Source organism: Triturus cristatus, chromosome 2_2, assembly GCF_964204655.1.
Source record: "Triturus cristatus chromosome 2_2, aTriCri1.1, whole genome shotgun sequence".
NCBI lineage: Eukaryota > Metazoa > Chordata > Amphibia > Caudata > Salamandridae > Triturus > Triturus cristatus.
Window position 1 is genome coordinate 1,012,807,664 of NC_140582.1, and position 24,598 is coordinate 1,012,832,261.

General features: G+C 47.0%; 1 protein-coding gene across 2 annotated transcripts in view; it reads left to right on the forward strand.

The window, feature by feature from the left end:
* KIAA0232 (KIAA0232 ortholog) overlaps positions 1-15,824 on the forward strand; it is a 467,980-nt gene extending 452,156 nt beyond the window's left edge. For both annotated transcript variants that reach the window (XM_085642449.1, XM_085642448.1), the window contains exon 9: positions 13,135-15,824. In XM_085642449.1, the coding sequence (XP_085498575.1) occupies positions 13,135-13,314 (180 nt within the window). In that variant the 3' untranslated portion in view covers positions 13,315-15,824. The remainder of the gene's footprint in view (positions 1-13,134) is intronic.
* Positions 15,825-24,598: the final 8,774 nt, after the last annotated feature.

Consider the following 24,598-nt stretch of genomic DNA (forward strand, 5'->3'; position numbering starts at 1 on the left):
TTTACCAGAATGGTCGCCGGAAGTTTGGGAGTGCCACAAACGTTAGAATAGGGGCCTCGGAACATCTAACACCCTCAGATATATTAGACAACCAACCTAATGCACCTTCCCACTTGAGTGACTCATGAATACTGCCACAGAGTAGGTATAGCCCCCGCCCCGCTGGAGAACAGGCGTCTTGTTTCACATATAGCAGGGCCACTGTGCGCAGGACTCTACGTCACACCCAAGGGCCTGAACCAAGCACTCACCACTTACAGCTTCGTGTCCTTACAATAATGCACCTCTGCTCCCTGAAATTGGCTAGAAAGCGCTATCGAAGTGAAACACACTCCAGAAAATACACTGCGCAACTCAACCCGAGTTTCTGAAGGAAACGCTTTCTGGCGTCTCAGCACCCGCAAAGTGTCCTGTTAAGATGAGCAAGCTATTCAGAGATGCCCAAGACTCACTGTGCGGCACTGCCCTTGATTGCCGTGTGTAAGTCCGCAAGTCACCTGGAATTAGCCTGAAGCACAGGTCTGAAGATTTCTGGAAATCTGTGCTGGTCTGAAGACTCGCGCAGGATTTTACTGCCCAAAAGCATGCAAACTCTCACTCAGCCGGCGGAAAGGAGGGGGAATACTACAAGCAGCCGAACGAGCTACAGGCCATCATTCGCGCATGACACATAAACCTTCGGACAATCGTTACCTACATACTTGGGTTGTGCTGTACCCCTTCCTCCGACCGTGGCTCGTCCTGCGCCAGGTGCTGCACCGGGCAACAAAAAGCGCGTTTTCGGGAGCGCAGCTTAAAGTGAAAGCACTTATTGCGCGCTCCACATGGAAGTAGCGCCCACCATTGTCCAGTGAGTGCTGTGGAGACAAGCGCCGCCATTCTCCCACATTCCTTAGTAAAGAAATTAGGGCTTGCACACTAATTAAAGCATCCTGTGTAACGCCGCCAGTCAAAGATCCAGTCCGGGTGGGCGGGGACAAAAGTGGACAGGGCGGTAACTAGGAGGGACTAAGAAGCCTCGTTTACAATGAGAAGCCACCTTTTCCCATGCACTATGACGCAAGCCAATAGGAATCATGGGCGGGGCTTCAAGTCCCCTTTTAAAAGTGTTTCGATCACAATAAGCCTCGCAGAGCGAGGAGCGTATGCGCGCACCAGCGCTAGGTCTGCGAGACCTAAAAATATCTAAGTGTCTGATTACACCCTTGAGCATAGGGAGTATGTGCGAAGACTTGTATACTACTAAGTCTCGAAAAGGAAATCCTCTTCCAGGGATATCTTATGCAACTGAGCCCCATCCCATGATAATTAGCAGCTCTACCCTTGGGCATGGCATCAGGGGAATCTGTTGAGAATGTATCAGGATTTCGGAGGAGACTGCAAAAGACCTGCAGTAATGGCTGATGGACTACGATTGGGTCAGTGGCAAGCCCCCCCCCCCTCTCCTTACCCTACCCAGATTTGACAGTGGTTAAGGATGTACCGCTTCTGGGGGAGGTGAAGACCATAGGCCTCTAGTCTCCAGCAGATGTTCCACTCCACATCAGTTTGCTAGAGTTGAGTGATGCGCTTGGCCTTGGAAGGCCTTCCTGCCTACCATTAGAGGAAGGCGGATGCAGGTGCTCAAGAGCAACACCACCACCATGTGATACTGTGGACAGCAAGGTGGGGTCTTGGGCCCAGGGGCCAAGAGGCTCTAAGCCTGCACTACCAGGGAATTTATTTGGTGAACTGTTTAGCGGGATTTCTAAACACCAGGGCAGACAAACTCTGCCACCAACATTTTGTGGCAGTGGCCTAGAGTGTCTTCCATTAATAGGTAGAAACCTGGCTTAATCTTTTTGCCACTGCAGAGAATGCGCAATATCAGAACCTTTGTGTTTTGGAGTTCACAAGAAGGCTATATCTCTCAGAGACTCATTCTACGTAGAGTGGAGCTCAGAAATCCTGTATGCCTTGGCACCGCTGCCTCTCCTACAATGAGTTCTGAAGAAGATCAGAAACAACCGGGCTTAAATCATCCTAATGGCAAAGAATTGAGCCTTGAGACTATGGTATGAGGTACTCCTGGGCATGAGCATCTGACTTTCAATTAGGCTCCCTCTTCGGAAGGATTTTCCATCGCAGCAGCAGGACAGGGAGCTGCATAAAGGCCTGCACAATTTTTCTTTAAGCTTGGTGATTCAGCGGCTGCAGTTGTCCTCATTTGACTAAAGGGATGTGGAATTCCTATAGCCCGTCGCCGAGGACATATTGTTTGGGGTTAAGGGCAACACGTTTTAATGTGTATTTTGTCCTTGGGACAAGTAGGCCTAACCCCCTGCAGCACAAACCCTTTGGTTGCCAGTTTGCAGTACCACATTAAGGGTCAGGGAAGGGCACTGCCTGCGGTTAAGTTAATATTTGTGTGCATGTGTTAATGCTGTTCAAATGTATATGTTTGGTTCATTAATTTAACACCTTCATTATTAGGGTGAGCGCTCTAAGTAAATGTAAATTCTGACTGCACTACTGACAGTGGTTCCAGTATAAAAATGTGTACACACGGTTTCAAAGTTTAGCAATATGAGGCTATCCATAATGCTCCCAGAATGCTCTCTGATTAGATGCAAATATTCGCAGAAGCTTGAAAGCAAGATTAATGAGTGTTTGCTTTCAATATACAATTTTCCTAGAACAAAAAAGTAGGGGAAAAAACATTTTGCTAAACTACTGTAAAATGTCAGGTACCAATTCTTTGCAGCATCATTTAGTACAATGTGTTGATGTATGCTAGTATTTGCCAAAAATATTCATATTGGAAAATCATTGTAACCAGTTTCAATAAGATTATGGGAAACCTAAAAATAAACCAGCATTGTCAAAGCCAGTAGGTCTGAAATTGGTGGTCAGCTTTTTAGTTTTGGCAATGTGTGACTTCAGATTTATTTATTTAAGTGATCGGTCTTTTAAAAACAAAAACCATTACACCAATTTAAATAGTACTACTGCATACTTATATAAACACGTAAAATCATTAGTAGAATTTTTACACGGTTGGTCTACAACATACTTCTATACATCAATTATTTAAAATTTCGTTTAAAATGTAGATTTAGGAGTTCTTGTCTTTGTAACAGTCTATTGCGATCTACACGGAGTTTCAGCCAATTTCCTTTAAATACACATTTAAAAGTTTCACCCCCTACATACTAGAGGGATTGAGGCCCCGTCAAGCCAGGTGATTATGGCTTCTCTGCACGTTCGTATGTTCATACTATTCAGTAGTGCTTTTATTAGTGACTTCCGTTCTTTTAGTAACTTCTGGCATACACAAAAAATATGTTGAATCGATTCGTATTTGTATCCACAAAGTCTGCAGTCTCGGTTGTCACTTTTATCCTTCCATGCTGGTATTAAATCTTTTGTTTCCCACATGCCAAGACGCAGCCTCATAAATTGATGTTTTAGGGTAGGCGAGAAATAGGCTGATAAATATTCCTGTTGCTTCCTTTTTCCATATGAACTAATAACCGTCCAGGTGTGCCGTCTTATTCTCATCCGTTGAATGAGACAAAGAGTTTTATTGTGACATTAATTAACTTGTAAAAAGCCTTTTTCCCTATGCTGAGATTCCAAATGTCTTGCACAGACAGATCCTCTATCACCTAGTTTAAATAACTACCGCAGGCTCCGTGCATCCTTTTTTCTTGTTGTCTGCCTAATTCTTTCCAGCATAGTTGGTATATGGACCCGCTTTCAGAGGCACGTAACCTCCAACATAATTTAATGAAGGCGCCTTTGCTCCGAAATTCCTGATTTTGTAAGCCAAACTCTAGCCGCACCTGGTCAGGCGATGCACATTGTTGGATATGAAAAACTTTTTTATAGACTTTTTTGTTTGTATTTTCGTCAAAGCAGGGATGTCCAAACCTTTCATTATTTCAGTGCCATAGGTTACTGTTGGCATTAACTGTGCCTGCATGACAGTTAATAGGTTACCGTTTGATGGTCAGCTTAATTTCTTTTTTAGAACGTTAAAACCATATATCAGGTTTTGAGATTTTGACCTTATTGAGGTGAGCTGTGATTTATAGCTCAATTTTTGTTCTACCATGAACGCACGATATTTATAGGAGGTGACCGCTTTAACTTTTTTACCCTCTATGTGCCAAGTGAATCTCTTGTATTTGGCATCCTCCAACCGCACAACCTTTGTTTTTAGTAAATTCAGTTCTCGCCCTTGTGCTGACAAATATTTGGCTAAGGCGCTCATTCCTCGTTGTAAGCCGATTGGAGTTTGGCTTAATAGTACTAGGTCGTAGGTGTACTGAAGGCACCAGATGTCCTCATTAGCTATCGATGGGGATGACTATTGGTTTCCAGGAGAGCGTCTTCAAGATCAGATATGTACAGATTGAAAAGAATTGGAGCTAACACGCCCTGTTTCAGACCATTTTGGGTGTATATTTTCTTTGTTATCCACTGGCCATCCCCTAACTTTACCCGACTCCATGTACACGAATATAGTTCTCTGATGGCGGTTAATAACTTTGTTGGGATGCCCCAGCTGTCCAGTTTTTCCCATAAACGTTTACGGGGCACACTGTCGAAAGCTTACTTAAGGTCCACAAAACAGGCAAATAAGCGGGTGTTCTTAAATTTGGCTTTTTCGGCTAGCAATGTTAGTGCTGTTAGGTTTGTTAGTGTGCCTGCTCCAGCCCGAAACCCTGTTTGAGATCTTGGGATGAGGTTGTGATTGTCTCACAAGCAGCTTGTATATAACTTTGCTTCAACGTCAAAGCAATCAATCTGTAATTTGTCAGCTTTGTTGAGTTTCCCCCTTTGAAAATTGGCTGGGTGATGCTTCCCCTCCATGATTCTGGGATTCCATTTGTAATGAACAACTCGTTGAATGGTGGAGTAAAGTAATGGGCCCAATATGAGGCGGCTCTCCTAAAAAGGGCATTGGGGATTGCATTGGGGCCTGGCGCGCCCTCTGATTTTAATTTCTTTATAATTTTTATTAATTCACTTACTTCTGTTAATTCATCCAAGTTTTTGTGTTGTAGGGCAATATGTTTGTTATTCAAGTTGATGACCCCCGGGGGAATTTCCTTTTTTCGTTCCTCGCTCCACCTGCAATCCTTTTTTACTGTTTGACTGACTGATGTTGATTTGGGCTTTGGTTCTTTATACATATTCATTATGTGTGCTCCCCATGTATCCTCGTTTATCCCTGCGTTTTGATGTCTATTTTTCCCAAGTGTCAACGAATTTATCTGATACCAGAAGTGTTTCCCGTTCCGTTGTTTACTTGCCAGAAGAAGTTTATTCCATATTGCAACTCGGTATCTGGTTTTGGCTATTCAACAGTTTTTCTTATATTGCTTACTTGATTTTTTGAGCTCACTTCTGTCGGGTTTTTCCCCCATTTTTAGCTGGTTTGAGACAGCTCTTAATTTGCGCACTATTAGGCTTTTCTGTTTTTGTAATTCATGGCTGAACCAGGGATGGTGACTGCTTGTCCAAATGTGCTTCCTGTGACACTTAGAGGGATGTTTCCTCTTGTTGTCCGCAAAGCTTTCCATTAGGGCTCCCATTAGATTTTTCCAAGCGCTTGATCTCTCGCCCTTCCCTGTTTGCATTGTCTCTGAAATTCCGGATTCCTCTAGGCTTCCTTTACTCGTGCCCGCTTTGTGATATACTTCAGCCATTACCTTTTCGATCCCCATTCCTCGCCAATTCAATCTGTTTAAGTTGTAGGCGTGTGGCGTTGTGAGTAGATTTTTAGTTGCTGTCAGCCTGACTGTAAATTGCTCCAATTGCAAAGATTGTGGCATGTGATCGCTCTCTATGCGTGACACGATTTTGGAATTTTTGCGTCTGTCGTGCTAGTTTCACTTACTAGGGTATGATCAATGGTTGAACTTTTGGTCCCGCTTAAAAAGGTCATTGTGGCTGAAGAATTCTCTTTTGTGTTTCCGTTAAGGTGAATCAATTCTAGTGTTTCAAATTGTCGTCTGAAGTTGATGCCCTTTTCGTTCAGGTTCCCTGGAGTATTACATAAATTGATGTTAAAGTCACCTGAGATGATAAACTGTGCATGACAATACAGCCTTTGTAATGTGTTCATTATTTTAAACAACATATTCATATGCTCCTCTTTTGTCTCCTCACTTGGGTGAATGTAGACGTTTAATATTATTAGTATTGTTGAAGCACCCTCGTTCATATGCTGTTCCAGCTTGGATACGAGAACCCAATGCGTCCTTATAAGGAGTTTTTCTAATGACCAGTCTAATTTGGTTGAAAAATACGAGGACAAACCGCCCTTTGGGTGTCCAAATTTTGCCAATTTTATTGCTGGTTCATGGTGCCGGATAAGACCTGTAATATTGTAAGGAGCTGTGCTCCAAGTTTCTTGGGCTAAGATGATGTCATACGCTTGCAGGAATTCCAAAGCACCAGGGTTTCCTATCAGATTTTCTAGGCCGTGAGTGTTCCAATGTGTGACTTGTTTTGGCATGGGTTTTGTAAAATCTTATTGATGTGAGAGCTTCCGGGCCCTCACCATTATAACAAACATTGGCAAAAGCAAAAATTGTTTTTGGTCTCAAAAAAGCACACACTGCCACATTAGTTATTGGCATTGAACAAAACTACTTTGTGTGCCGATATGCTCCTTGTGAAAGAGCAGAATGCTGTCACTCACAGTGAAGCCAGCCGATACAGAGAGGGAGAGAGAGATCATTTTAATAAACCCAAAATGTCATGGTTAACGCCTGACCAAATTAGGGGACCAATTATTAAAGAAAGTCTCAAAAGTGCACCCTTGGTATATGTCTTTCCATTAATTGCAGCTATATGGCTTTAGTGAATTCACAAGAACTTACAGAAGTAGGACAAGAAATTGTACTCCTAGAAAATATTTGTGAACTGCATTTTAGCATGAGCAAATATGCATATGTAGATTTGATCATGCGAAAATCGGAGTGTTTGCAAGTTCATTTTCCCTCCAACCACGTTTTTCCCAACTCTAGAAGAAGGTTTACATCTTGCCATTATCAGGAGTAAATTTCCAACATTTCTCAGTATGTGAAACGATTAGAGAAGAGTTGTTGAAAACCCTTAAAACATGCAAGTTAGTAGGTTTGCACAGACTCAAAAGGGCATTCGATCCCTGGAACTATTGCTTACCACTAACTTCAGTCCCAGTATGTAGATCTGCCGAAACATGGCAACATAAAGGGATTGCTAGTATTCAAACACTACTGTGGCCCTGGCATAATCAGAGAGGCTATTTTAAGAGCTCTTATATAATGATTGCTGGCATAATTATTTGCCGCAATATATGGCACCAAAGGGTAAGTGGATTTTGTTACAGGACAAGTAGATTTATGAAGCAACCTGGCCCATGGACAAGTAGCTATTTTAATAAGTTCCGCACCCCTGGTCCCTTTCTCCTGAGGTCGTTGATATCATCTTAGCAGTGAGACGTCCCTTTACAAAATCGCTGTATGCCAGTTTTTAGAGCAAATTTATGGCTTGTTGTAGCACCCTCCAAATTGATCTGCTAAGTTGTCTGAAGTTTTGTCTGTTTTCTCCATGGCCCATCAAGAATTTGTTTTCGGCACTGTTAAAGGCTATTTGTCAGTTCTTTCGGCTATTTTGCATCTGCTAGATCGACCTTCTTTATTTAAATCACCTGCTGTGATGACAATTTTGATTAATTTTGTGTGAGTCTTAGCTACTTCACAGACCCACCAACCAGCTGGGGGAGGTGCTGCTATGTGATTTATTCACAAGGTAATGAATCTCCAGATAGAAGTTTGCATCAAAAGAACAAGCTACTTGCCTTCAGTAATGATCCACGCTCCACTGCCTCCTGCCTCCTGACCTGCTTCCCGGATTGCGCCTGATTGCTGCTGCTCCTCGAGGGCGACCCAGCCTTCGCTGAGCCACCCACCTCCTCTTTTCCCGCCGATTCCTGCCGCCGGATTTTCCTTTTCCCGCCGCTGCCTCCCTGCGGCCCCGCCCCCCCTCCTGCCCATTCGCCGCCCCGCTCCCGCCACCCAGCTGACCCTCCCGGCTCCTTACTTATGACGCCCCCTAAGCGACCGCGCAGCTGACGCGCACAGCAGGAGCGCCGAATGTGCGCCAAAGGTAAGCCCGTCTGCGCCCGTCCGCGCCTGGACCACGCCCAGCGCCAGACCCCCTGGTCCTCGTTGCCGCCAGCGCACCCGACTCACCTACGACGCTACAACCCTCCTCGCACACAACGCCGGACAAAACAACGCCTGTCACCACGCCACCCCGAGACGCACCCACGGACCCTTCTCCTGCCATGCCTGCCGTTTCTCCTGCCTCCGACCCCGCACCGCACCAGCCAAACCGAGCCCCAGCAACAACCATCTGAAGTGCATCCTGCTCAACACCCGCTCCATCCACCGTCACGACGTCGAACTCTGGAACCTCCTCGACATGACATCACCAGACATCGCCTTCCTGACGGAAACCTGGACGAACGCCTCCTCAGCGCCCGACATCGCCATAGCCATCCCGGACGGCTACAAGATCACCAGGAGGGACCGCGTCAACCAGACAGGAGGTGGCATCGCCATCGCCCACAAGAACACCATCCGCATCACGACCTACTCGGATGACACCCTCACCTCCGCCGAACACCTCCACTTCCAGATACACACCGACCCCAAGACCACGCTCAGGGGAACCCTCGTCTACAGACCACCGGGACCACGCACACAATTCAGCGAAGTCATCACTGATTTTGTCAGCCCACACACCATCAACTCCACCGACTACATCCTCCTAGGGGATCTCAACTTCCACCTGGAGAACAACAAAGACCGCAACACCATCGCCCTGCTGGACAACCTTGCCAACCTCGGACTCAAGCAACTGGTAACCTCCCCCACCCATTACGCCGGCCACACGCTTGACCCAGTCTTCTCATCCAGCAAGCACGTCGCCTTCAGCCACTCCACCAAACTCCAGTGGACCGACCACAGCTGCGTCCACTTCAACTTCAGAAAAACGACGACCAACCACCACCCGCAACAAGCCCCTTGAAGGAACTGGAACAAGATCACCAACGACCAGCTCACCACCTTCCTCAGCCAGAACCCCCCTCACCAGCTCACTGGACCCCAACGAAGCCGCCAACAACTTCACGCAGTGGATCACCAACTGCGCAGATGCCCTTGCACCACTGAAGAACCCCCCCCAGCAGACACGGCAGCAAGAAAACCTCCTGGTTCACCGACGAACTCATCACCTCCAAGAAGAACTGCCGCTCCCTGGAGAATACCTGGCGCACCAACCAGACCACAGACAACATGACGGCCCTCAAACACACCACCCGCAAACACCACCAACTGATCCGCGCCACGAAGAAGACAGCCTTCAAGGAACGATTGGACAACAACACCCGCAACAGCAAAGAACTCTTCACCATAGTCAAAGAGCTCTCCAACCCCGACGCCGGAAACAACGGCATCACTCCCTCGCAGGACCTCTGCGACTCTCTCGCCGCCTTCTTCCACGACAAGATCGCCGACATACACAACAGCTTCGGCCCTCCAACCACGAACCCCACCACCGAACCGATGCCCCCCACCCCCACCCTCCGCACCTGGACCCCGTTCAGCACCGAAGACACAACACGCACGATGAACACCATCCACTCCGGATACCCCACGGACCCCTGTCCACACCACATCTTCAACTCGGCCGACGACATCATCGCACCCCAACTCCGCGACATCAACGCCTCCTTCAAAACCGCCACCTTCCCGGATTGCTGGAAACACGCCGAGATCAGCGCCCTGCTGAAGAAACCTTCAGCAGACCCCACCGACCTCAAGAACTTCCGCCCCATCTCGCTCCTCCCGTTTCCCGCCAAAGTCATCGAGAAGACCGTCAACACAGCTAGCCGCCTTCCTTGAGACCAACGGCTCCCTCGAACACTCGCAGTCCAGTTTCCGAGCCAACCACAACACGGAGACCGCCCTCATCACAGCCACAGACGACATGAGATCCCTACTGGACAACGGGAAAACAGCGGCCCTCATCCTCCTGGACCTCTCCGCAGCATTCAACACTGTCTGCCACCGCACCCTGGTACAACGCCTGAACAACACCGGAATCCAGGAGAAGGCCCTAGAGTGGATCACCTCATTCCTCGCCGGAAGAAGCCAGAGAGTCCGCCTCCCCCCGTTCCGGTCCGCGGCCACTGAAGTCATCTGCGGCGTTCCTCAGGGGTCATTGCTCAGCCCCACCCTCTTCAACGTCTACATGAGCCCCCCTCGCAGCCATCGCACGCCAACACAACCTCAAGATCATCACCTACGCCGACGACACCCAGCTGATCCTCTCCCTCACCAACGACCTGGACACCGCCAGAGCCAGCCTACACGAAAGGATGAAAGACGTCGCCGAATGGATGAAGAACAGCCGCCTGAAACTGAACTCAGACAAGACGGAGGTTCTCATCCTGGGGTCATCACCCTCCGCCTGGGACTACTCCTGGTGGCCCCCTGCCCTGGGTGCCACCCCCAAGCCAACGGACCACGCACGCAACCTGGGCTTCATCCTGGACTCCTCCCTCTCAATGTCCAGACAAGTCAACGCCGTCTCGTCCTCGTGCTTCAACACCCTGCGCATGCTGCGAAAGATCTTCCGTTGGATCCCCACCGAGACCAGGAAGACGGTCACCCAGGCCCTCGTCACCAGCCGGCTGGACTACAGGAATGCCCTCTACGCCGGCACCACCACCAAACTCCAGAAGAAACTCCAACGGATCCAGAACGCCTCATCTCGACTCATCCTGGACATCCCCCGTCACAGCCACATCTCCGGACATCTGAGAGACCTTCACTGGCTCCCTGTCAGCAAAAGGATCACGTCCAGACTCCTCACCCGCGCACACAAGGCCCTCCACGACCTGGACACAAGCTCCTCAACAACCGCCTGACCTTCCACCAGCCCACCCGCCAGCTCGGCTCCGCCTGCCTCGCTCTTGCCGCCGTCCCACGCATCCACAGAGCCACCGCCGGAGGAAGATCCTTCTCCTACCTAGCGGCCAAGACATGGAACTCCCTCTCCATCCACCTCCGGACAACCCAGGACCATCTCGCCTTCAGGAAGCAACTCAAGACCTGGCTGTTCGAGCAGTAATGTTCGTCACCCCCCCCCCCCCCCCCCCCACCCCAGCCCCCCCAGCGCCTAGAGACCCTCCGGGTGAGTAGTGCGCAATACAATTGCCGCTGATTGATTGGTTGACTGATTGATTGATCTTTCTGGTAGATACTCTACCTAAACACAGGTTAATCACCAACTCGCTCATCTCTGTTCTGAGAACCGGATTCTTTTCCATCTGCAAAGGTCCCAATCTAGAGATCTGCATGCGGGTCATGCCAGTCTGCTGATGGGCTCTGCATCGGTGTGCGTTGGGTGGTACTCAAACAACATCCGTGCGGAGCTGCACGACTCCACCTACCAGCATGCAAGAGTACTGGTTTAAATATTTCCAAGGCGAGGGATCTGCTGTTAAGAGTATCCATCAGAAAGAATGTTATTGAAGGTAAATAAATTGTTCTTCTAGTACATTGCGAGATTGGGACATGCAGATTTAGAGGGATCTAATGTACTGACTCATTTAACATCTTCCTTTCTGACCTTTTTGCCTGGGAAAGCAGAAGGGAATGGTGTCAAATTGAATTTGACTACCACTCTCTTTAAAAATACAAATAAGTTAGGTGCACTTTGCGCACGGCCAGTTTCATCCCACAAATTACTCTGCCCACCTCACAGTAGAAATGGATATAGCACAGCCAGTTCCCTTGGAGGATGCTATATGGTTCAAACAATCCTCGTCAAAATCCAAAAGTCAATTGTACTGTGAAAGCTTGTGAAAGACTCAAACAAAAAGCTCAATTAACACTATTATGTAGGCTGAACATTCCATTGCTGTCACAACCGCTCTTTGATATGACTGTAGAGCTAAAAACTCACTCCCAAATAAAATAAACACATAGGGTGATCTCTATAAAAGCAATGCATTTATCACAATAGACTCCATCCGAGCGCGAGCAGGCTAACTCCGCAAAAGAAGATTTTATAACACAGAAGAAAATAACATTTAGATGAACTACGACTCACTTTCACATGATCTGGAAGCTTTTTAACCTTTTGAAGACCTAGTCATGGCCCTGGCACCTTGTAAGATAATCTGATCAATATATAGAGACATACAACGGGCACTACCTGGCTAGCTAGAGGCGGATGGGGTGCTGACTTAGAGACTCCTCTTACTGACCAGTTGTGGGCTTATTGCTGCTCCTAGACGGGCAAACTATTACTCTGCAGCAGATTGTGATTGATTAATTGGCTACAGATTTATGCATAGAAGTACTACTCCCTGCTTGCAGATGGGGACTGAAGGCTGTCTCGAGGTGAGAACAATGTGGGAAGGAAGATGTTGATTTCTTGAAACTTGCATGGGGCTGTGCTAAAATTCAGGAAAACACACAAGATGATGGGCGGAATGTTGCACACTGGCAAAACATTCACCCCCAGTCACAGATCTGGGTTTAATCCATCGTTATTAAGGATTACTGGACAAATATGTTAACACTGTACAAAAGATAATTGACTTCCCTATTTAAAGGCCGTTACTCATTGGACTCCTTGGGTGGGTGCAAAAGATTCCACATGCTAACCACAAACTCTCAGTGAAGAAGCTGGTGGCGCTCCACTGGGGCCACGGACATGCCCCTACCCTCTGTCAGTGGATAAACAAACTTACTGCAGAGAAAAGACAATACTAAATACTGAATTACTTTGCATATCGTCATGCTCCAATGATATATGGGTGCCATTCGGCAGCCTACTTCTTTTTGTGTGTTGACAGTAGACAGTAGACAAAGCTGCTAATGGGGGGCACTGTTTGTATTAAGCATTGGAGAAACTCCATTAAAATAAAGTATGGATAAGTTGCAGTTTCTTCTAATTTATATTTTTATTGTAGGATAGATTTAAAATGAAATGCAAATGGAATGTGCATGTTGAAATAGTTGCAGGCATAATGAATATTAAACTAGCATTTCTATCCAATTTTATTTTTCTCTCTAGGTGTCTTCTATTGGTGAAGTCCTTTATAAAGGAGAGCAGATTGTTGGAGGGAAAAAAAATGGTTTTCAGAGGAAAATCTATTCCAGCGAGAGTTCTGGTTCAGACGATACCGTTTCTGAAGGCAGAATTGACTGGGCTCCTCCTTGCGAAGAAGACCTTTTTTCAAGAACTCATCTATAAAGCTGCCTAATAAGAGTAGTAGTAGTCTTATCTATTGGTTTAAAAGTAATGAGATGGAAAACTATTATTGGCAGCCTGTTATCTCTAAACCAACTGCTTTTGTTTCCTCTTCAGTTAACTGATTCAGATGTGTATTTATCTTTCACTTCTCGCTTATTTCATAGTTGAAGACAATCCTGTTGACATTTGTTTTATTTGACAAACTATTGAATACATGACAGTTTGAAGTAGATTAGGCTGTATTGTCATAAGAATGAGCGTGCATGTGCTTGTCTTTGTAGTATCACTGCTAATTTGCATCTCCGCTCCGGTTACCTTCATCTGTAACTGTAGCTTTAGCACTCATTGATATTGTCGTAGATGGCAACTTCTGCTGTTCAGAGATTTTTAGCCCTTGCCATATTTAGACTTCTCTAAAGAAACGAGAGATAAATACTTAACACTGTAATTTATCAGTGCCTTTCTGAATGCAGAAGAAACCTGAATGAGTGTTCATCAAAGTCTGTCATGTAACTTTGAGGTAGGAACAACAGGGTTGTGCTTTAGAGACTTGAAGAATACTGTGTTTTCGCTCCTAAAAACTCACCCTCTCTTCTCTCCTACACCCTTGTCTCTTTATGGAAGGCCCTATGGTTTGTAATTCTGCTAACTGGAGCAGCCTAGGTTTTCATCTTTTGGGTGATAGCGACTTTCTCTTTTTTTACTCCTGTTAGTTTGTAGCCTGTAGGTAGGTAAAACAATTGGTTGAGAAGGTTAAATTATTGGAGTGGTATATGTGGATTGTCTAGAATCTTGTGCATGGTATGGGTGCATCATACCTAATCTCAAAGGGTTGCATTTAAATAAGCTACAAAAGTACTTTGTCTTCATGGCCTTCTGGAATGACTCAAAATATCTGCAGTGCTTGGGGTGTTTTAGTTTTAAAATATATATATGTATGCAGTAGTCACTGATTCATTTGAAAAATCCTGAGGCTCCTGCAGTTAGCTGCTGTTGTGATTGTACTTAACTAAATCCTGTAGTTAATTTGTGCTTGAGAGAATGTTACAGAAAAGATGAGTATGTGTGGTGCGTTGCGCAGTTAAGGATGCAGAAAAGAAGCAATTTCAAAATGTGTGATTGCAGTAGTAATTTTTATGTTTGCGACTTGTTTTAAAAAATATTTTTCCTCAAGACTACAGAAGTCCGAAGACATTGAGGTATAATCGTTCGTCTAAAACACACTTTAAACTCATTATGCAAAATGTCTGTCTGGAGAAGCAATATTTCAAATATTAAGGATTCAAAATGTTATAAACTGTTATTCTTTACAACTGCAGCATGTCTCTTCTAACATCAAGAATTATAGAAAGTTAGAAATGACTTGGAAAAAGCTGATATACTTAGTTTTAGGGCAATAACATGTAGTGAGACATTTGAGTTTAACAGGCTTTACAATGTGTATTGGCCCAAGCGGGTCATCTGCGTCTTGATTTTTGAAGTTGTGCCCTTTCAAACAAACACAGAAAAAAAGTAATTCTGTGCTTTAAGCATGCAGTATAAAACATGCAACGTTTGAGTGAAGAGAAATAATGCGGTAGGCTCTAACACTATTTGTATTAATCGGGAATACTCTTTACCTTGAGGTGACTCAAATAGAGTATTGGGATTGTGTTGCCTTTCCGATGTAAATGATCTAAAGAATATGATCTGGTTAAAAAGAAAATCTTGCCAGAATGAACATTTACTTGCTGTTGAAACCCTGAGACTGCCACACCTGATAGTTACTGTGGCTATGTTTTCAACGTATGCAGTCAGTACATTGCTCTCTGGTTTCAATCCGTACAGCATTTTTGACTCTTTACATTTTCTTTTTATAATTATTTATTTGTAGGCTTTTTATGTTTGGTTTCCTCTGGAGCTTCCTAAAGTGATGGTTAGCATCTGCACTGAGGGAGGGGATAATCTTTGTTAAGATAAATGTAGAAACATTTAAAAGTAACATTTCAGAAAATCACCAAAATGAAGACTTGTAGAATGAAGTGGATGCATTTCGAACAGCATTCAGCTCATTTTACTTTGGGTATAACTATTTCCTATGGAGGAAAGGGCTTAACAAATAGCAAAGAAACCATTCTTTGTTAAATTCTGTGTAAACCTTGGCAGACTTGTTGAAGGTCAGTGTAAAATTGAAAGAAAATATAAATGAGCCTGGGTAATAGCGTATTAGGTCTTCACTGTTCCAGAGCTAAACAACTAAAGTTCAGAATATGTCAGAGTTGGTGTGATTTTATGTAGTTTTTTTCAGTATGGATAAGGCACATTCATTAAAAGTTGGCAAAACGCTGAACGCACTGTGGTATGAAGCGCATTGCATATCCATAGCACTGAGATTATCAGTTTTCCATTCCTGGGCTGAAATTCAGTTTTACTTCAAGTGGTTGTATTGCTCTGATTTCACGTACACCAGAGTAACTGATTTTGTTTTCTTGTGAAGTTACTTAACACTGAATAAAACATTGTAAAATGGTCATGCTTTTTGTTTTTATGTTTTCACAGAATACCATGTCATGCATTTTCACGAACAGAGCTGTTTAAACAAAAATATTTTTTAAAAACACACAATTTTTATTAAGAGAGCTCAACTGGTTAGAAAATGTGTTTACTAATGGAAAGACCAGAAAATAAATGTTCTCTTAAAAGAAAAAAAAAAAAAGAATGTGTCCCTGTTATAAATACTTTGTAGACTCTGGTACTTTGATCTTTTCCACCAGACGTCGTGTTTTCTTACTGAGGTAGTAATGTTGCTGTATAGCGAGACTACATAAACACACTTAACAGATATGCACCTGTAGTAATGTTCTTTTCTGTTAAAGATTGCATGATCCAGTTTAAAAAATGTGCCCCATATCCTCACAGAGACACATTGTCGCAGCTAACTAAAGGTCCCAGTATGTACAAGCAGTTAAAGAACTGGCTAGGGACTGCATCATGAATCATGTGTGGCATGCCAGGACTGTTGTCTGTTGTAGAAACCTGATTTAAGCTTTGGGTGTAGGTTCATTTTGACACTTCTATATTCAAATAAGTGATTCCCCTTCTGTCATCTATACTAGCTTTTCTCTCCCCAGCATATAACCTTGTTACACAAGTGCCCTCATACCTCCCATCACCTCCTCTAATGTACTGTTCCTTCGAATAATTCTGTGCTTTAAGCTGAGAAGAATCTATGCCCAATAACAGTTGAATTTGGCATTGGATAAACTAAACTGATGTCAGGACAGAAATTTGGGGGGCATCCATCATGTCAATTTAGAGATAGTGTCTGGGAGAAATGGAGCTGATTGACTCTTAACATCCAGCAGTAGTTGATACTGTTATTTTTTTGCCTTAAAAATCATATGCTTGGAATGATCTTGTCCTGATAGGTGAAGGAAGTAAACTGATCAATGAAGTCAAACATTGTGTAATGTCCCTATAACACCACAACTATCGTCATTTAAATGGTGTTGTGGCGAAACCCAGTGAAAGTTAAATAAAGGGTTATTTAGAGAACCGGTCGTGAGAGAAACCATTTTTTACAGAGTTGGGAATGCATAAACTTAATTACCTGGTTGATGTGGATGATATGGGTTGCGTTTAAATTAAGTTATGTGGCTGCTTCGGCACCAGGATACCTCAACTGCAATAAATGGGAAAGACTTCTGAAACTTCATGCTGATCTGAAGGAGGCTGAGAGACAGCATATGTATACCCGGTCTTGGAAACTATGGCATAATGTTCTCTGTCTGACTCTGACATGATTTTGGCTGAAAAATAAAAATTCAGCCTCTCTACAGATGCACATTCAGTGACTAAAATCCTCGATAATAAACCTCGACAGTCCACCCCTGCACGTCGGTAGGTGGCACCGGTCGACTCTGCGTTCATCAATGGCATCGTGGTCGCAGTCGTGAAGTCGCAGTATCTACTTAGACGCCACCCCGGCACGCGAACGTCAGTTCTTTTTTTTTCGGCCCTAGCCAGCGCAGATCCGGAGAGAGAGGTACCCTTAGTCAATTTTTGACTAGATCTTTTTCGACTTTGGTTGACATCTTTCTTTGAGCCTTCTGACTCCTGGTGCACGGAGGGATGTCCCGTCCTTGGACCGGCGTCAAGCCTTGTGACTCCTATCACAAATTGATTTTTATCACAGATCCGCACCTCGTGTGCCTCTGGTGCCTGGAGCACAACCGAAACCCAAAGTCGTGCTCCGACTGTCGGGCCATGGCCCCGAAGTCTTTGCGGGAGTGGTCCCGAAAGGTTCTGGAGGCCCGGCAGTCGGCTCCGCGGTGCTCGAGGTCCCGGTCGAGAAGGAGGTCGCGGGACCAGTTCTGGAGCCACCACCACTCTTTATCGAAGTCTTCGTCTTCGGGTAAGTCAGAGCACAAGAAGTCGACAAAGCACCATCGTTTTTCACCTTCTCCCAGTCCATCGGCCGATGGGATGCAGAAGGTAGTCGCCCTGCGGCTCCGCCCGCAGAACCTGTTGGGTCAGCTCTGGATTTCCCACCCTTTCTGGGAGCCGGAGCGACCCCTGCACAACTTTGTACATTTTACGAACTCCTCCTCTTTGGGCAGCCCGACTCCGCCGAAGCGCCTTCGGTTCCCGCGGACTCGGTTGGGGGTTCTAAGCCTTCGATGCTGGCGGCTTCGGTCCCGGTGCCTCGGGCCCCTGAGGATCCAGGTCTCGATACAGATTGGGGCCAGTCGACCTCACGACACCTCCGGTACCGAATCCATTAGCGACATCTGTGCCGGCTGCTCCCCCGGCCGGCGTCGTCCCCGACCCTCCGCTCAACTCAAACTGAGCCAGACCGGCGTCGACCGATGCCGGATACGACGCAAGCAGGACCTTTTGGGCCTATTTTCTATCCTGGTGTTCACTTTCGCCCCGTGTGGCGGCCAGAGGATGAAGAGGATGACTGGGAGGGGTCTGGGGACACTTTAACAGATGACCTACAAGAGCCGGACTGGAGAGAGGAGTTGGGTGATGCCAGTGACCTTGACACATCACCAGACCCTGGTAGGCTTTCTCCCCCTACCATGGCTACGGAGGAGAGAGCTTCCTACGCTGTGGTGTTGGGTAGGACGGCTGAGGCCTTAGGCCTTGAGCTTCCTGCGATGGGGTCAGGACTAAACTCCTGACTGAGGTGCTTCAGCCAACGGCAGCCTCTTCGGAGCCCCTGGTGCCTTTTAACAAAGCACTCAGATATCCTATTGGGCACTTGATCCAAGCCCAGCACAGGGGCTCCTGTGGATAGGATGATTACCCGATGCCACTGCCCAGCTCCGGGCGACCCACTTTTCCTCTCCCAACACACTACCCCTAAAAGCTTGGTGGTCCGAGCCTCAACGTCCAAAGGCGCATTCCCTACTGCTCTCCCGGATAGGAAATCCAAGAAGCTGGACCATCTTGGGAAGAAAATGTTTTCTTCCGCCAGCTTAGGACTGCGGTCGGTGAACACCGCATGTCTCTTGGGTCGTTATTCCCACTCCGTGTGGGATTCGGTTGCGCAAGTGCTGCTACAGTGACTGCAGGAGGCCTTGACTGTACTCAACCATGCGCTTGTCGAAGGGAGGAACGCAGCAAAGTTTGCCATCCGCTGTGGGCTGGACATCGCCAACTCGCTAGGCAGGACAATTTCAACGTCAGTAGCCCTGAGACGCTAGGCCTGGCTGAGGTCGACTGGCTTTTCAGGGGATGTCCAATAGACACTTTTGGATATGCCGTTTGATGGCCATCGCCTGTTTGGTGACAAGGAAGACAACGCGCTCGAGAGTTTCAAGGACTCTAGGTCTATGGCAAGATCCTCGGGCCACGCTACCACCTCACGCCCCTTGCAGTCTGACTTTCGGGGTTCCGGAAGGGGTGACCCGCCACGTTCCGCCCAGAGCGCAAGCTACCCAGCCTCTGCAGGGCTGGGGACATGGACCCAGCGATGTGGGTCTGGGGGCCATAGGGCGGACCAGACCTCCAGTGCCCCCTCTGCAGTAGTCTCCAAACCTTCCTAGTCCGACCTTTCAGGGCCACCAGTTGCCAGTGGGTGGCAGGATCTGCCATCACTCCCCCACTGGCACAACATCATGTCAGACAGTTGGGTTTTGCAAATAGTCTGAAGGGGCTTCTCCCTCCCCTTTGAGACTACTACATCCATCCCATCCCATGTCAGAGAATATCTTGGCCCTTCTCCGTCAGAGTTACGGCTCTCTTGGCCAAAGGAGCTATCGAGTGTGTCCCTGTCCCAGAAGTAGGTCGTGGTTGCTACTCTCACTACTTTCTGGTGCCCAAGAAGGTCAAAGGCCTGCGTCCTGTCTTGGACCTCAGGGACGTCAACTGCTTCCTCCGGAAGGAGAAGTTCAAGATGTTGACATTGGCTCAGGTCCTGTCTGCTCTCGACCCTGGAGACTGGATGCTCGCGTTGGACTTGCAGAACGCTTATTTTCACATCCCTGTCCTGCCTTCCCACCGGCGTTGCCTACGGTTCACGGTAGGCCATGAGCATTTTCAGTTTACCGTGCTCCCCTTTGGCCTTTCAAGCCCCCCTCAGGTGTTCTCGAAAGTGATGGCGGTGGTCACAGCTCATCTGCGCAGATCAGGGGTTCCAGTCTTCCCCTATCTCGACGACTGGCTGTTGAAGGCAGGTTCACCCCAGGCTGTCGTCTCCCACCCCAGACTATGGCGGACCTCTTGCATTTGCTGGAGTTCACAGTCAACATGCCGAAGTCACACCTGACCCCCTCCCAAAAGCTCCTTTTCATCGGGGCCGTTCTGGACACAGCGCAGTTTGGGGCCTATCCTCATGAACAGCAAATCTGGGATATTCGGCTACGATACCAATGTTCCAGCCTCTATCCCGGATTTCGGTACGGATGACCCTGAGGCTACTGGGCCACATGGCCTCCTGCATCCTGCTGGTGGATCATTTCAGATGGCTCTGCAGTGGGACCTGAAGTTCTAGTGGGCACAGCATCAAGGGAAATCTGCCCGATGTCGTCCAGATCTCGACAGGAACTGCACATCAGTTGCAGTGGTGGCTTACGAACCAGGATTGGATCCAGGGCAGATCCCTTTCCTTCCCCCAAACAGAGTTTACAGTGGTGACAGATGCATCAGGGATGGGGTGGCCACATGGGAGAGGCGGAAATCAGAGGCATCAACCTTCTTGAGTTCCGGGCGATTCGTCTGGCACTGGAGGCATTCCTTCCCTCTGTCAAGGAAAGAGTAGTGCAGGTGTTAACAGACAACACTTCAGCTATGTGGTATTGCAACAAACAGGGCGGAGTGAGGTCGTGGACCCTATGTCATGAGGCTCGTCGCCTCTGGAAGTGGCTGGAACATCAGGGCATGTTCCCCTGGTGGTTCAACACCTGGAAGGTACTCTGAGTGCCAGGGTGGATGGACTCACCCACCAGTGCTTGATGGATCACGAATGGCGTCTTCACTCAGAGGCGGTGTAAGGTCTCGTTCAGCAGTGGGGAGAGCCTTGGTAAGAACTATTCGCCAACGAAGAGAACGCCCAATGTCAGCAGTTCTGCACCTTGGAATTTCTATAGCGGCACTTGCTCGGCGATGCTTTTCGTCGCAAGTGGAGTTGCGGTCTTCTATACGCCTTTCTGCCTATACCACTTCTGCCCAGAGTGCTGAAGAAGATCAAGTGCGACCGGGCCCAAGGCATTCTTGTGGCTCCGGACTGGGCACAAAGAGTCTGGTATCCTGAGCTCTTGAACATGGCCATCGATCCTCCAATCAGACTCTATCTTCAGGAGGATCTTCTGTCTCAGCAGGAGATTGAGCAGCGACAGTTGGCAGCTGTCGACCTTCCTCCCGAAGTCTGTAACATTATTCTGGCAGCCAGGCGCCCCTCCACAAAAAGGTATACGCCTGTAGATGGAACAAATATGTGGCATGGTGCACAGCAATGGCTGGGGATCTCTTTTCTGACCCTCCTTCAGAGGTTCTCCTCTTCCTACTTTCTTTGGCCCAGCAGGGCTCTGCTCTGGGCACTCTCAAAGGCTATCTTTCGTCCATTTCGGCCTCCCTTCGCCTTCCTGATCAACCGTCTCTTTTCAAGTTCCCTATTGTAAATAGCTTCCTTAAGAGCATTGCTCAACTTTGTCCTCCAATTCCTTTCATAATGCTCCAGTGGGACTTGAACCTTGTTCTGACTTATTTGATCTGTGCGCCCTTTGAGCCGCGGCATAATTGTCCTTTCAGACTCTTGACTCTGAAGGCTGCCTTCCTGGTTGCCATCACCTCTGCTCGCAGGGTAAGTGAGCTCCAGGCTTTCTTCTAAGCCTTCTTTCCTTGCTGTTCATCCAGACAAGGTTGTCCTTAGAACTCGACCTTCTTTTCTTCCCAAAGTGGTTGCCTCTTTCCACATAGGACAGACCATCACTTTGCCCACCTTCTTCCCGCCTCTGCGTCCTTCTAAAGAGGAAAAAAGGCTCCACCGCCTGGGTCCTTAACGTGCGCTTAGATTTTATTTGGATCGCACAAGACAATTCTGGGTGGCTGATCAGCTCTTTGTTGGATTTAAGGGCGCCAAGAAAGGTCAGGCCATGCAAAAGCGCACCGTCTCTCGATGGGTTGTTCTTTGCATAAAGATCTGCTATTCCTTAGCAAAAAAGGACCCTCCAGTAGAATTGCGCGCCCATGCCACCAGGGCAACGGGGGCCACTACTGCTTTGGGATGTGGATTCCCCCTTAATGATATCTGCCAGGTGCCACGTGGGCTTCATTGCACACGTTCACTGAACACTACTGCCTAGACAGCCAAGTCCGAAGAGACCGTTTCTTTGGCCGCTCTGTTCTTCAGGACTTCCTGGTGTGAACTTGGTTCACAGACCCACCTCCGGGGTTTGTATTGCTGGGGTATTTATTCTAAGGTAAGGAATCGATAACTAATAGTCTCTTTCAGATGAACAAGTTACTTACCTTCGGTAACGATATATCGGTAAGAGACATATTCGTTATGGATTCCTTACCACCCCACCCATCCTCCCCGTTCTGCGAACTGACTTCTAGTGTTGGGGACTTCCTTGCAGGGCCCTAGTTTTGTGCACCAGTGGTCAGTGTCTTGCATGGCTCTGTGCTTCTGGTGTGGAATGTCGTGTAAAGAACTGACAGCGCGCAGGGACGGCGTCTAAGTAGATACCGTGATGTCACAACAGCAACCACGACGCCATCGACAAACCGACGCCAGGGGTACTGCTGAGAAATTCTCTGGATCCAGTCTGAAATCTGGGGGTCATTTTGAGGTAAGGAATCCATAACTAATATGTCTCTTACAGATATATTGTTACTGAAGGTAAGTAACTTGTTCTTCACAGTAATAGTGGAACCCAAACCCTTTTTTTTATCATGAATAGTCCCTCTGACTAACACTAGGGAACTAAAATTATACTTTCAAGATTTCTTAAAATCAAAATCCTATCCTAGACTACCCAACATGAATAGTAGTTATTATAAAATAAACAAGATCGTGGTAATAATCAGACAGAATAATTGTAATATGATGCTGTATGGCTTTCTTATATCAGAATACCCAGCCCCTCTTTCTACTAGGCTAAGCTAAAATTAGCACCAAACAGAAACTATTCAAGTTTCACAGATGTTTCACATTAGGATACCGTTTCCGTACAATAGAGCAAATGTTCAGAAAAGAAACGGCAGCTGCAATTCCTTCCTCTGTCAGCAATTCAGCAGAGTGAAGGCTGGGTGTGCCGTCGCCATAGCCTTCAGCAAGGACAGATGATTATGGCTTTTGAATTACACTCAGTCTTGAATCTTTCTTCAGAAAGCATCTCTCCTTTGGGCAGCTTGAAACTTGAGAGATGGCAGAGTTCATTTTTAGGTCTCGCCTAGCGATGCAGCGCAAAGCACTGCTCGCTATTGGCGAGATCTATTGTTGTCGACTTGGGTCGGAAGGGGGAAAGGACATAAGCACGCGCACTGCAAGGCCTGGACAGGAGATGTGCACACGTACAGCTCGCGGCGTTATCACAACTCCTGCTCGCACCATACGTGTGCACATCTCCTGTCCAGGCGCGGCGCGCTTCCATGCATTACCAGCTGGTATTTAACCACCTGCAGGCCCCCGCTCAACCCCACTCACCGGCTCTTGTGGGGACTCTGCGCTGCTCCCCGGCTGGTCTCCTCGATGGCAGGGGGGACTTGCCTCTTCACCCGGTCACTGTGCGCATCAACACGCGGAGCTCCCGACGGACTTCCTCTACTGCTTGCCAGTGCAGGCTGGGCTCCCACCTCGCTTCTACACGCGGGCTGCAACACACGGGGCTCCCTCAGCTCACGGGAGCCCCGGACACTTCCGGCTATGCGCTCCATGCCCCGCCCATGTCCCTCGCAAGGTTGCCTGACTTCTGGGTCGCGCTGAGACCGGCCTGGAGAAGGCTTCCAGAACAGCTCGGGCTGTGGCGGCGAAACACTGGGTGGGCTCTCGCCTCATCCTTTTACTTTGGTGGTTACACAGTGAGTCTTTTTTTAGTCTATAAGCACTATTTTATTAAAATAGTTTCTCCTGCTGCAGGCACAACATGTTTTCCTGCAACATTCAGTGCGTCATGCACACATTCACTTTCTAAGCAGCCCGGGACAATAGCGGCCGCTTCTTTCAATAGGTCTCCCATTTATAAGAGTTTGAGCTATTGGCATTGTACATGACAATTCCTTTTATTTATGATTTAATTATCAAAACATAAATAAAAGACATTGTCATTTACAGTGCCAATAGCTTAAACTCTCGCAAAGGCGAGACCTATTGCATGGCAAATGCTTGTTCACTTAGTCGTTTCAACAGGTCTCCGACGAAGTAGAATGGCATTGTTTCTTGACGTCGTTCATTCTGGTAGAATTCCCTTTAATTCATGTTGCCATTCATGCTGACTCGGTTTCTTACACAACCAATTATCAGAAGTGTAGTTGAGATTTCACCAAATAGTTTAGGAAACAATAAATCCAAATTTTGTCTTAAAGCCAGATTCAATGGTTATAAATTATGGACTATACCTGTTTTATTGGAAGCATGGAAGATGGTGTGCAATAAATCGGCAATATGTATTGGGAACTCAGTCTATAAAAGCTGTTGAATTTTGAATGCAGATGTGGCTGTTTGCAAGGCAAGTGCTTTGGTTGCAGAAGTTAACAAAACTTCTTTATGTCTCAGACTCAAGCAATCTTGTTTAATTTATCAATGCGCATATTTGTATCTACTTTTGGACAAGGAACACTTTCATACCGTTTCTTC